Source organism: Rhinolophus sinicus, linkage group LG01 (assembly GCF_036562045.2).
Source record: "Rhinolophus sinicus isolate RSC01 linkage group LG01, ASM3656204v1, whole genome shotgun sequence".
NCBI lineage: Eukaryota > Metazoa > Chordata > Mammalia > Chiroptera > Rhinolophidae > Rhinolophus > Rhinolophus sinicus.
In genome coordinates, this window is record NC_133751.1 from 44,796,266 (window position 1) to 44,810,290 (window position 14,025).

General features: G+C 36.7%; 1 protein-coding gene across 16 annotated transcripts in view; it reads right to left on the reverse strand.

Annotated features, from left to right (window-relative positions):
* The window catches only part of PEX5L (peroxisomal biogenesis factor 5 like), a 203,830-nt gene that overhangs the window by 147,678 nt on the left and 42,127 nt on the right, over positions 1 to 14,025 (reverse strand). For 3 of the 16 annotated variants that reach the window (XM_074328359.1, XM_074328343.1, XM_074328330.1), the window contains exon 2: positions 2,565 to 2,636. The exons of 5 other annotated variants lie outside the window; for them this stretch is intronic. In XM_074328359.1, coding sequence (XP_074184460.1) covers positions 2,565 to 2,636 — 72 coding nt within the window. Of the gene's footprint in view, positions 1 to 2,564; positions 2,637 to 4,146; positions 4,984 to 5,011; positions 5,267 to 14,025 lie in introns of those variants that run through there. 8 more of the 16 variants (XM_074328335.1, XM_074328325.1, XM_074328356.1 and 5 more) reach the window with 7 other exon arrangements.

Below are 14,025 nucleotides of genomic sequence, written 5' to 3' on the forward strand. Positions count from 1 at the left end.
ATTAATTTGCTTATATAAGCAAAATTCTGGGCTTTCCGTGGAAGTACAAGTCTTGCAAATCACATGACTTACAAAATGGCATATAGCTTACACAGCGTCCGTGAGCTAGAGCTTCTGAATGACATGTGTAATGAGATTAGTAGAATTCTGCCCATCACAGCCTCCAGCTATTTTATTTAGCTTCCTTAGATTTTCTTTTGGCACCATTTACTGAAAGAGCTATTTGCAATTATGTGAAGGTTAACTAACAAATTTCTACCATGTTTCTGAAAAGATATAGGAAGAATACATTGAAACAAAGATTCCTTCCAAAATAGCATGTATACATATGTAATGTCTGAGAGGAAACAATGTTAAACAAATGTATTTTATACACATGAAAGCACGCATACCTTTAATGTTGATCTCAAACTCAGGAGGAATTTTTTGCAATGTTATAAAGACTAATTAGAGTGTTTTCCCAAATATTTTACTTTCAGGTGTCAACGTTGTCATTGTTTCAACCTAGGATTTACTCACATCGACACTAGATAAACCTTCCCCAAAAGGAAGGATTACTCTTATAGCCAACAACCAACAACAGTGCCAAGTCATATTCATAAAGAAACATGTTTCTTTTGAAACATGTTTTGACATGAATGATCCAGCAAAGCTGGGTCCCTGCCAACTAGTGCCAACTGTCACAATGGCACTGGAGGAAACATGATAACTACAGAGGTAAACAATGACTGGGCAAGTAAAATTCCCCCTCATTTGATCCAGGTAAGGGAAGCATTATTTTCTGAAGAAGCAGAAAAGTTTGTTCTCTCTCTCATTTATTTGTTTGAGATTCCTTAACAATCAATTAAAATGTGTTTAGGTGCAAAACATAAATTTTGTGAAATGTACCATGAGATAAAAAGAACAATGACTCCCTTGGATTTTCCACTTTGAGGATCTCAATGTGTAATTTTATGTGTTCTGAGTCCCCAAATTTAATTAAAACAAAAAGTTTTAGAAAAAGAAAGAAAAGAAAAGCAACTTTGGGGGAGGATGATACTAAAGAAGTACAAAAAAGAGTGAGAGTTTACCTTCTACATGATTGAGAAATAAATTAAAAAACAACTTTTTGTTTTAATAGAGGATGTGTAGGCATATGTGTTCTCATAATATACACAACTATATTTTACTAGTTCATTCAGCAGGTGGGTCCAGTCCTTTGATCAGGATACCAGTCCACAGGCAGGATCTGTGGGAGATGGAGACCGCAGGCCCGAGGTAACTAATCTGGCTTAGTTAAAATGAGAGCTAATGGCTCCTTGGAGCACTCAGGCTCCTGCCCCACTTACCTTATTGACTAAACTGACAATTTGGCACTAAGTAGAAATACAGGGCCAACCCCCCACCAAGTATACTCAGGAGCCAGAGTGTAAAGATAAGGCAAGAAAAACTTGGGCCATAATTTGAGCGAAACCTGTAAAATCGACATATTCTGCACCTCCCACAGAGACACTTTATTTGGGCATCCCCCCCCACCCCCCGGAAGATCACTTTAGTTACCTCAGTTATTCCTGGTCGAACAGGCACGTCTCTAACTCAACTGTTTTGGGTTGCTATTTTCTGATGTTCAGTTTTTCCTTTGTTTCAGAAATATACACAATTGTTCCTTTAATGCAATCACCATGATGCAAAACCAACTGCACAATGAGGAAACTGTCCAAATTCAACTTGCCTTTCTGTAACTTGCTGACTGCTTTCTTTCTTAACCTCTTCATCTGCTCAGGTCCCTTTGAAATATTTCTTTATCTCCACCTGTGTTTACATGACCCTCAGATTCAGAATCAGTGCCACTTGTACATTAAATGGATGTGCAATTAGCTTGTCTCCCTGAAATTAACAAAGATGTTAAGGGATGATGCCAATTCAGTGGCTTGAGCTGGATACCTTCCATGACCTGGTATGTCATTGTTTATGGTCCATTAAGCAGTTTTCATTTCACCTCATGGGCCCATGTAAAACCCAAGCTGAAATTACAAGCAGTACTACAGAATATTAAATAGCTTCATTTTACTTTTTAAAAATCATCTCTAAATTACTGAAGAACTCCCTGAGAGACTCAATGGGACAATATATATATTTTAAACTTTTCAGGTTTTTAATGTCTTTTATCCCCCTTTCCTTAAATCATATTCATTATTTTATACATATACTAATGGTAGCATTTCTGATTTTCACAATAATATATTTCTGGTTCTTGTTTAAATCTTTTTTTCTAACCAAATTATCATTGCTGTTTTGATTCATTTTTCAAGTGGGGCTTTTGATTTCCCCAAAGTTCTCTTATCTTGTTCTGCTTTGTTTTTCATCATTCTTACATACAGAACATAACATGCTGACATGCAGAAGTCAGTGAATCAGAGGTATCAGAGAAGGAGGCTAGGCTTAGTTGCTCTGAAAATCTATCTTGTGCAGGCCTCCATTAGACAGGCTAATGCAACCTCCAGGGCAGGGCTGAATGCTAAAGGGCTTCAGCTGTCAAAAATCTACAGTGCAACGGTAGAAAATGTATGTAAGCATTCACTTACCTGCTTTTGATCAACAATTATTTCGAGGTCTTCATCACTGCTTAGTTTTCCATATCCTTTTTCTTTACTTTTCTTGTGAAAGAATAATTTTAAATGATCATTTAGTTTCTTTCCATTAATAATCTTAATTCCCACTTAATACTTTTTAAAGATAAAGTCTACTTAGCTTTGTTCACTAATCATCATACATCATTCTTTATGTCAGTCTTTCATGGACAACTGAAAATGTTTTTATCATTAAGCTGCTGGCTTACAATTATTCATGAAGTATTTTTTGCTTAGCCTCTCCCATCCAAATTACACCTTTAGTCCTTTTATGAATATTGTTATGCTTCTTTTCTCAATTCTGTAATTTCAGAAAAGATTCTTTAATACTTTAAGTAATTCCTTCAAAAATTGCTGCAAATTTTTCTTAAAAGATTGAAACTACATTTAGTAATACTATGCTTAAGTTTCAACTATTAAATGTTTTATTTTAATCCCTTATATATTTTTAAGAATAACATAAGTATTATGTAACTCAACAAATCCTCAGAGTTTCTACATTTGCTTATAAATCAGATGAAAACTAACCCTGGAAAAAAAACACCTCAGAAATAATTTTAATAAGGTAAAATAATTTCCAAAATTAATTAGTTTGAAAAGTTGGAAGAGTACAGACCATCTTTTAAAATTACTTTATTGGCATTTTGTCATCTTTCCCCTCCCCAATGACCACTCTCCATGTACCTCCCCCAATATAAAATATTCTAACGTTAGAAAAGGACATAGATCATGACAACCATTTTGCTGGTATGCTATAGGAGAAAGATAATTTGTTTGAGTCTTTTTTATTTGTTTTTTCTGTTCTCCCAATGCACTGGTTGATGGGAATACCAGAAATGTCATGTTTCTTCACAATTTCAGAAATCAAAGTACCTCTGTGGAGGACCAGTAACAAAAGGAAAAGAAAAAAAAATTACTCTACAGTTAGCTTTAGTTCAAGGTTATTATTATTATTTTTAAAATCCTTGCTTTAGATATTAACTACATGAACTAGAATTAAGGGACTTAAATCTGATGTTTACACATACTGCGCCATATTAAGACCCCCGACTCATTGGGGGAAAAACTATATCCTTCCGCGAACATGACATAAAGCTGTTTTACACTGTGGGGCATGATTCTTGTCTGTTTTTACCCCTATATTTCAAAACCAGATTTCCACATTTCCTCCCCAATAAACACACCTACCATTTTTGTGCTTTTTTTCTGTAATAAAGAGATTTGTGAATCTTCAAGTATTAGGATGCATAAATAAAATCTGAATTCTCTATCATATATTAATGAAGTTGGCCACTTAGAACAGAACAGATGGTCACAGAATCTCTTTCTATTATTATTCTTGTCTTCATTTGAGGTTCCATTTCAGGATTAATGGAAAACAAAAAGAACAAGGTTGGTTTCAATCAAGCTGATTTCCTTCCTATCACTTAGCTTTTATATCCTTTTAGTCCACTGGTTGCCATAGGATATTGTCCAGAGACCCCTCTAATGCAAAACATTTAGAAATGCCTTTCTGAAAATTGATCTGTATACGTACCAAGTAGCTCATTTGCATGACCCGATTTCTGGACGAAAGGACATTAAGTAGAGATGGAATGTGGGTCCTTCCATCCATTTTACTGTCAGAAATCCCAGAATTCTTTGCATCAGCGGCAGTGGCTTCATTGCCAGAACTTGCTGACCAGAGAACCACAGATCTTGCCCAGCAACAGTATTTATAATGTATGACAATAATCGAAGTATCTCTGTATCATTGTCTTGACTTTGTAAACATTGTGAAAATTTTGGCTAGCAAAAGAAGTCATTGAAACAAAATTTTCTTCTTTTCTAAGTAATTTTTATCCAGGGAACTTCTATGTTCCCTGACTGCTATTCTAGCTTAATGCTTTACAAAAGCTCTATTATTAATTATATACGTTTTTCTATTTCATCCCACACATATAGACTACTCAGCCTCTTTGTCATAAAAGCTCTTAGTTTTCCCTTTTTAAGGCCCCACTCCAGATTTTCTTGTGATTAGCAAATCACTGCTAATTGATACAAAGCTTCAGCAATCACAGAACATAATTCAAGATTGCAATTTCTGCCAATAGCAAATTCCACCTTTCCAATTTAATCCCAACTCCTTATCTGATTTAGTAGTACATTTTCCTGGGAAGAAATTAAGTCAGGGAAGGAGATTATATCCCCAACTACTATGTTGGCATTTTCCAAAAGTGGGAGGAGGAATTTAGAGCACTGATTCTGCACTTAAATCCCTACTCTCCAAACAGCACACAACTATACACAGAGTCAGAATTCTTACAGTCTTACTCTAGCATTAAGCAATATTTTCTAGTTTACCCCACAACCCCAGGGGGATTAAACCTTTCTTAAACCATCATGGTTATTCGCTCACTTACTGCTTATTTCTAGTGCGAGCATAATCCTCTTTCAAGCACTCAGCTCCCACTTTGACTGCTTAGATCAGCCAGCCCAGGCAGGGATCTTCAGCTCTCCTCCCTCCTCCCAGCCGGGAATCCCTGTCTTCTAGCTATGCACTTTTGTCAAGTACAAAAAAGCAACTCCATAGCTTCTGCGTGGTCTTTCACATTAGCCAAAGGACTGAACTAGAAGGAGAAAGAAAGCTAACCTCTCCACTGTCCCAGCCTGCAGAGGCTGGGCTTCTGTGGGAGGGGAAGCCAGAGGGTGAGTACTTCCTGTGCCCCTCCCACCTCCGGGGCAGACACTGGAGCTGAGGATTTCAACCGAGGTATAAGGGTAGGCCCCTTTCCAGCTCAGCCTTAGCAAGCTGCCTGCTTATATCGGATTTTGTGCACAGCTCATGAAAGTGCAGCTAAAGAGAGAGCATTAGTACAGGTGGAGCTAAAGTGGTAAGGACTTTGAGGTGGGAAAAGTGAGGAAAGAGAGAAAGGAAATAGTCGTCATTTGCTGACAATGCCTCATGCTCTGTAAGAAGCTTTCAGCTCAAGATAAGTGTCCACTCTCTGAAACCTCAAACACAATAGCTCTCATCTTCCCCATCCCATTTTGAATCCTTTCTGAGTAACTCATAGAAGATCTAGTTCTTCATTAGTGCTGAGAACTTTAAATATCATTGTATCAGATCTGTAGTTTTCTTAATAACATTGAGCCTAACTGCTAACCTTTCCTTTCTGCAGACATTCCACCATCTCTCCTTTATCCTGTTTACCTCCTGCGCCCCACCCTGTCATTCTCTCCTCCACAAATGTAGAACAGAAAGGTAGTTTCAGTCACTTGAATTAAATAAACCATAAAACTTGGAAACTGTATAGGAAAAGAATATATGGCCACAGATACAGAATGTAGTATATAAGAAAATTTTGCAAGTGAGTAACAGCAGAACAACAACAAAATCTGATAGGACAGAGAACTGAAAAATGAAGCACCCTATGTTTAATTTTAGAATAAGATTTTATTGAAAAGTAAGAGTATTAATTAAAAGATACTAGTTGTCTTTGGGTTGAATTAAAAGGATTCTTCATACTCTTTAGGAATGGAATATATAAAGAAAATTTTAAAAGAAAATAAAGAAACACATGATTTAGTTAATTGTACAAATTAGCCTCAATTGCAATTTTGGCCTAACTACAGATGTTACAATAAATGTAAAGGTTAAAGATTACATATACATATTTCAAAATTTTTTTTACTATTATTTATTCAATACTGCAATGAATGATACATAGTAGACATAAATTTATTAAAGCAAACGTTACATGAAGAGTATATAGACAAAAGAATGAGACCTTCCTACTCTCTTCTTTGTGATTGTCAGTCTTCAGGTCCAATCTTCTCATTTTCCCTATCTTCAATCCCTTCTTCTCCACCACCTTCCTCCACACAGCCTGCAACATTGCTCAGTTTTCCCTGTCCTAAAAGATGATTTTCTCACATCTGCTTTTCCCTAAAGGCATTATTAAATCTCATATCTCTTCACTGTCAAATTTGAAAGAGTGGTCCATGCATAGTAGCAACAGTTCCTTCCTTTCTCTTCACTTCTAAACCAATCACAATCAGGTTGCAATGTACTGTAATTGCATTATTGATAATCACCAATGGACTCCTAATTATCAAATTCTCTAACAGTCCTTTTTAGAGCTAATTGTATGAATTAGCTCCAAATGTAATTTGTGATTGACTATAGATGTTAAAATAAATGCCAATATTATTTCTTTCAGTGGTCAATTTTGTATCAAGTATTTTCAAAAATGTCTTTGCTGTTATTTACCCTACTATAGCTGTTAAATTGTGTTGCCACCAATTGAATAGAGTACCAATGAGAGGGAGAAGGAATTGGGAAAGGAGATGATGTGCTGAGAAGATACTTGCTGAGTTTGTGGTGTCTTTGGAAAGTTCATCCACATGGAGGGATCCAGTCGGCCATTTGGATAAACAGGGTTATATCTTAGAAGCAAGATAAGGGTGGGACATAAGGATTGCTGGGGATAATTAAAATTGCAGGAGTGGACAAGCTCATTAAGGAAGAAAACATAGAGACAGAGAGATAGGGACTAAGGCTGGAATCCTAGAGAATTGTTACATTTAGAAAATGGGCCAAAGAAAAGAACCCAGTGAAGGAGGCCCAATAGGAGTGGTCATAGGTGGAGGAGGAGAACCAGGAGAACACAATCAAAAGAAAAAGAGTTCTAGAGAGTGTCAGGTGCTGATGAAAGGTTAAGTAAAGATGTGAACTGCAAAGTTGCATTGTATTTGGCATTTTGGAAGTCATCAAGGACTAGGAATAAAATAACTAGTAAAGATGGAACCAAGATTAGAGTAAATTAATGAATACATTGGCAGTAAGGGAGTGTGATAGTGAGAGCGGACTTGTTTTCCCTTAGGAAAGCTTGAATAAAAAGGGGAAGATGGAACAACTTGTTAAGATGGCAGATCTCATTGAAGTCAAAAAGAAAAGCAAAAGAAAAAGGGAGCAAGAAAGCTAGAGGAAAGACAAAAAATACAGGAAAAGAATGCTGGGAAAGTTCCTATAGTTCCCTCCCCGACCCCTGCCCTTGTGTAACGTGTTGCGTATGTTTATAGTTCAAGAAGAAACGAGTAAAGACAGTGAAAATGTAGATACCAGAAGGTGGGGGGCGGGGTGGGTAACTCAGGAAGCAAGAAAGTAAGATCAATTTGGAGAAAAACTGCATGTCTCTCTTTTAAAATTTATAACTATGTGATATATATTTGTAGAAGAAAAATCTGGAAGGATAGATACCAAACATTAAAAGTCCTTTTCTCTGGGAGATGGAATTATGCATGATCTATGTGTTCTTTTTGTACTTGGGACTACTTTTTGAAATAAATAAATGAATTTCTTTTATAATAAAAAAAGTAAACAAAATGTGTTTGCTTGAGAGATCCATAAAATGGCCATGGAATAGACTCATTTTAAGTCTACTTTGCAGAAAAATGACTGGGTCAAGGAAGGTTTTACCCTTTCTTTATTATGTTTCTGGAGGAATAAAAGCTTGTGTTTTTTTAAATGTGGATATTCATGCTACAGTTATTGCTTATGTCCCTTGTGGCAAACATGAAAAAATAGTGGAGTGAATGTTTTATTGCATTTAATATGCCCCTTTCCTCTTGACTCTTCCTTATAATATTAAGCTTCTCAGTTCTTTGACATAATTTTGGTCCCATGTCTCTTCTCTGTTTTAAATACCCACAGTGTCAGCACAGCCACAGACATCACTGCTGTGGGAGCCAAAGAAACAATGAACAGTGAAGACAGGAAATAAGGGAGAAGGAGGAGTTTCTCCAGTAAGACCTGGAATAAGAGCTTGAGAGTTTCTCCTTGTTTAGGACGTGAGCTTGGACAGAACTTTTAAATAGAAAGTAACCACCTTACCAACTGAAAGGACAATTTTCAGATCTTTTATTTTTCTTACATACAGAGAAAATGAACTTTCTAAAGGAAAAATGTCATCATTACAAAGAATCACTTACAGAGGGACTTGTTAAGTCTGGCACTTTTCAAGAACTATTCTTTTTTTCTTTTTAAGAGAATCACAATTGTGTTTTCCCCTCCAACTGTGATCATGTTATAGTAAAACCAAATAGCCACAGGATGCAATTTTTCAGTTTTGGGTCAAGCATGAGCAAACATAACATATGGCACTCAAGCTCAGTTCTAAAGGTATATTGCTGGGTGAAAAAAGAAATATAAGGACAACAAATATGTTGATGTATTTTAAACCATGTTTTAGGGCATATGCATATGTCCAGATATTTAGTAATTTTTATTTTATTTTAAGGCTAAATCTAATCAGGAAAATAGATATTCCAGTTACTTACTAGTCGGATAATAAAATGGCAATGACGCACAATACAATTTTCACTATGGCGTCACTGTCCCTCCTCAATGCTGGCTTTCCTATCTTTAGGGTTCCACTGGGTCTGTAGGAGAATACCCTGAAGAGTTTATAAAGCTTCTTAAAGGTAGTTTCTATTTTCCAAGTTTTCTAAAGATGAAATTTCTCCAACATAACTATCCATTAAAATTAATCTATGTTGTTGTGCAGTGACATTTTCTTTGCATACAAATTCATTATTAGATATGCACCTTCTTATGTCTTTTCCAATATTTTATCATGAAAAGTTTCAAACATACTGCAAAGTTAACAGAATTTTATAGTGAGCACCTGTATACTTACTACCTAGATTCTACCACTAACATTTTATTATACTTGCCTTTTTGCATATCCATCCATCTTCAGTGATATATTTTTATAGTATAGTACACATTGTCACATTTCTACACATTTTTTTCTTCCACGGTTTATTTTATTTATACTTTTAAAACTCAGAAATGCAAAACCATTGGTTCAGTAAGCTTCCAAAATAAGAGCACTACAAATTCAGGATTTGTTCCCCTACAGCTTTCATGTGAAAAGCAAATCAGTGAACTACATTTCTAGCATTGAGCACTTGTGATAGGTCCTAACACTTGGATTAGGGCAGAGGATTTCTGATCAAAGGGCTGGGATTTTTATGGTTCTCAGTCAAAAGCAAGTGATCAAACAACTCAACTTTTTGAGACAAATCCATGGTGTGATAGGCAGTTCCAGTTGATATTAACCACCATGTCCTCAATTTCAAATCCTTTGATCATCACTGTTTCCTGCAAACAACTTCACTTTACTCTGGACTATATAATAATTATTCACCTTGGGTACATACAACAAAAGTAGCAAGCCTCAGGACAGGGCTAGAATAACTAATGGCTTCCTAGAGATAGAGAGGTTACATGTGCTCTAAAGAACAGTAGTTGGGTGGTTTCTTGAGATTAAGTAGGCAGAAAACAAAAATTAAACTTGAAATTTCAGTTATGTCAGATTCAGCAATGTTCCACATTACTTGGAGGACAATACGTAAACTATTCTTAACCTTCCCTCACTCCCAAACAAAACCACATTGAAAGAAAAAAAAAACAAACGAAAAACAATGTCTTTCTTAACAGGAAAATTCTGAGTCCAATTCTTTCATCTGGAAAGTTCTTGTCTCTACATAAATAATTTTCTCATTTCCCCTAGACCTGGCTCTTGAAGCTGTAACTTCAGTGGTATAGCATGCAATGACTGATACATAAAAGTTGTTTTCTGTCTGCTGAAGACAATAATGATTGAAAAGTGATATATTTTAATCTATGAGATTTCTTGGCATTACTTGGTCTTGGTGCTATTTCCAAGGCAAGCTGTAACTAGTAAGCATTTTCATTTGGCAGTTTTACCAGTGACCACTCAAATAGCAGTTCAGGAGTGGTTATTGTTGTAAGACAGGTAAGGAGCCTGAGAGAACTAACATTATTTTGGATCCCCAAATAGTAAATGAACACTAACATAAAAAAGTCCCCCTTTCCCCACAAAAAATAATAAAAGGGTAAACTGTGTATTCTATATGTTTGCTGCTTGAGGAATGCAGAAAATAATCTACAAGTATTTAGAACGAAAACTATTGATGTTCTGCTTTGATTTCCATTGACTTGATTCTTATTTTCATAATGTGTTGGCCCTACAAGATGGCGGATGAAACTGTGTTACTCCATCTCAAACACAGGTGTGCTTATCATTGGTCTCTCCAGTGGCTCCTTTGCCCTCCAACTGGCAGCTACCACACTGGCATTGCACACTTGCTGTTGACTTCCTTTATAATAACTAATCTGGACATGATGATTTTATGCCACTGAGAGATAAAACAGTGACTTTTGTACTTTAATAAAATGGAAAGAAAAAAAAAAAAGCTTCTGTAAGCATCCTGTTTCCCAACTATATTATGCCTTTATTTTCTTACCTTCTCTAAACTCACACATTGCTTTGACATTCTGACACATGCTTGAAAAAAATTTGTCTATGAGATTTTGTTTCTGACTAGAGTTAACCCAAAATTTGTGTACTGGCCATAAAAATCTATGCAAAAGGTTAAAAGTTGTTTACCATTAAGCTTAAAAGTGGTTCACCATTAAGATCCATCTATATGACTGATTGACTTATAACCAGTTTTTTATTGTGGCTCAAATCATTTTAGAAGATTTTTTTCTCATGTGAATCTAAATACGGCCACGACAGCTTAAAATAAATTTTTCCTGTCCTGAGAGTGACAGGTTTGCTGGAGGTATAGCTCATGGCTCACCCCTTGGGCTCTCCCCCACAGCCGGATCACCTCAGGAATCCTAAGTCAACATCAAAATTCTCATCATTTCTCCATCAGTCTCCTTATGGCTTCTTTGCTTCATCCTTTTTGTCCCATGACTTATAACTTCACCAATGACAACATTACAGGTAAGACAAGGCAATCCTTAGAGGGTGGGCAGGTCTGAGTTCCTATCCATCTTCTTCATGGATAAAGGCTTCTGGGCAACTGCGCACCGAGGGAGCTTTCCTAAGCTGCAGGATTTATAGGCGCAAGAAAAATCTGGGCCACAGACAGCTCATTTGTTCACTAGACAGGTGACAGTTAAAAGATTAAAACAGCAGAGTCCAGAGGACACGCAGCCAATCACATGCACTGCTTTACGACAGACATCAACTAGTACTTTGCTTGATAAAGAAAGTATCACTGCTAACATGGGGGCAAATACAGTGAAAGGCAAAGTTTAAACAATTTCATTTATATAAAGTATTGTCGCCAACCACCCGAGCTCATATATTCTTTGAATCCTTGGCTCTAGTAGAAAGGGGTTTTATGTCTGAAAATTGTGTATTTGAGTCAGGAAGGCAAAACTTTTTAATTTGAAAAGATGCAAGGTCGAGTGTATGACAATGTTGGACACTCAAGTGCTTGATGAGTTTGCTCAGGCAAAATGGTATCAGTTTAGAACTATGGTTGCTTCATATTGATGCGTGGTCACCCTTTTAGCACGAGCGATGCTAGATTCACTCAATATGGTTATGTGTTACTATCACAAAATGAATAAAAGGTAGTGGATTACTTCTGACATTTTCAGCAAATGTGGCATCCATTACTGGCAAAAATAGCACAAATGCATTCAAATACATACGGCTTTTTTTGCCCTTTGTTCATTTTTATAGGAAATTCCATATGACTTAATCAGCTGACAAATGGTCTTCAAAAAATAAACAACTATAAAACCTCCCTTGTTTGGTGATGAGGTAAGGAATAGAGGGAGCTTTTTGAATATGGTAATTTTATTTTTCCTTGGCATGAGTATGGAGCACATTCATTTTATTCTTGTACTTTAAGCATTTTATGTATTTTATACTTTAAATAAAAGTGTATTACTAATATTTTATTTTTATACACTCTATAGATTCAAACAATAGGTATACTTTTTTTTTTTATCACAAAAAGACTTGGGTGTCGTGTATAAAGTGATAATGACACAGATGTTGCCATAGCTTTGGTTTACTTCACCACTACACTGTGAGCTTCTTGAGGTCAGGGGCTGTGCCATTCATTCATTCTCTAAATGTTTTTGATCACCTCCTAAGAATGTGCTGAATTCTGGCGCTCTAGAGCTTACTAGGTAGGTGAGGTCCCTGCTCTCAGAAGGCTTGATACCTACTGGGAAAGGGAGGTAATTAAACAAGCGATCACACAAATATGAGGAGCCTATGACAGAAGAGTCTGGGGAAGTGAAGGAGGCCGTGGGACTTCCCTTTGTGTCAAGGTTTGAATTGGGATCCTATGGTAAGTAGAAGCCATCTGGAAGGAGCGGAGGGGCTGGTCTGTGTGTGGGCTTGGGGAGTAGGTATGATACAGAGGGAACCAGAGGTGAGAGATGCAGGGTCCTCTAACCTGTGAGAGGAGGAGTGTGTGGCTAGAGCAGGGCTGGGGCTTGGGGAAGTGATCCCAGAGAAGGCTGGAGAAGAAGGCAGAGTCTTGACAATCATGTCTCTGTGTTGAGGGCACCGTGGAGCCACTGTGGGGTTTGAAGCAGAAGAGTGATATTATCAAATCTGTACTTTAGGAAGCCCACTCTGGCTAATGTGAGGGGAATGGATCGGAGGGAAGAAGACTGGAGGCCGGGAGAACCACTGGGGGCTACTGAAGTACTGAGTTGTGACGGCCCCGGAGCCTGTTTAAACATAGCTTGAGATAGCTGAGTGCACACCGATTTCATTATGAAACGCTTAATTCATCACTTTGTATATGATGAGATTACTTTTCAATACTGGCTACTAAAAGTATCCCTATTTCCTGTCGTCAGGAATTAAATTAACAGAGAATGGGCCTACAACAGACACGTTCTAAGCACTCACTTAACTTAGTAATATGTAAAATTATTTTAGGAAAAATTCAATGAAACAAAACTTCTGAGACAGAGATAACATATTTAACATAGAAAAAAAAAAATTGCACTTAGTGAAGGGTATGTATTTTTGTACTCTGTGAAGTCCTAAAGCAGTATCGAAACTTTTCTTGTTTCTTGCCATTTGACAAAACAAAGGGAGTCTGTTTAAAAAAATACAATGTGAGATTGTTCCGTGCTGCAGAACATCTGAAAGGATTTATTGTGATTTTTGGAAATCAACACCAGGCATTCTTTATGCAAACCTAAGAACTGAACTGCCCAGGGAGTATAAAATATTGAAAAGGAATGCATTTACTCAAGTGTTTGGGATATCATCAAAGTTAACGTGTTTTTAAGAGAATTGAGATGGCATATTTAGAGCTTGTTTAAAAAAAGAAAAACACATACAGTTGCTTCCATTGCATTTCACTTGTTTTTAACTTGTCAAAAGAAATTCCGTATGACTTAATCAGCTGATACATGGATATTCAGCTACAGGTAAGCAAACCTCAGAGCTCCAGAATGGACTTCTTTCTACAAGACCACAGCATCCCAGTGAGTATAGAGGTTTTCTTCCACCTGCAATTCGAATCTTTGCATTTTTCCTTTGTTTCCCCCAAATCTCAGATGCTGTTATTA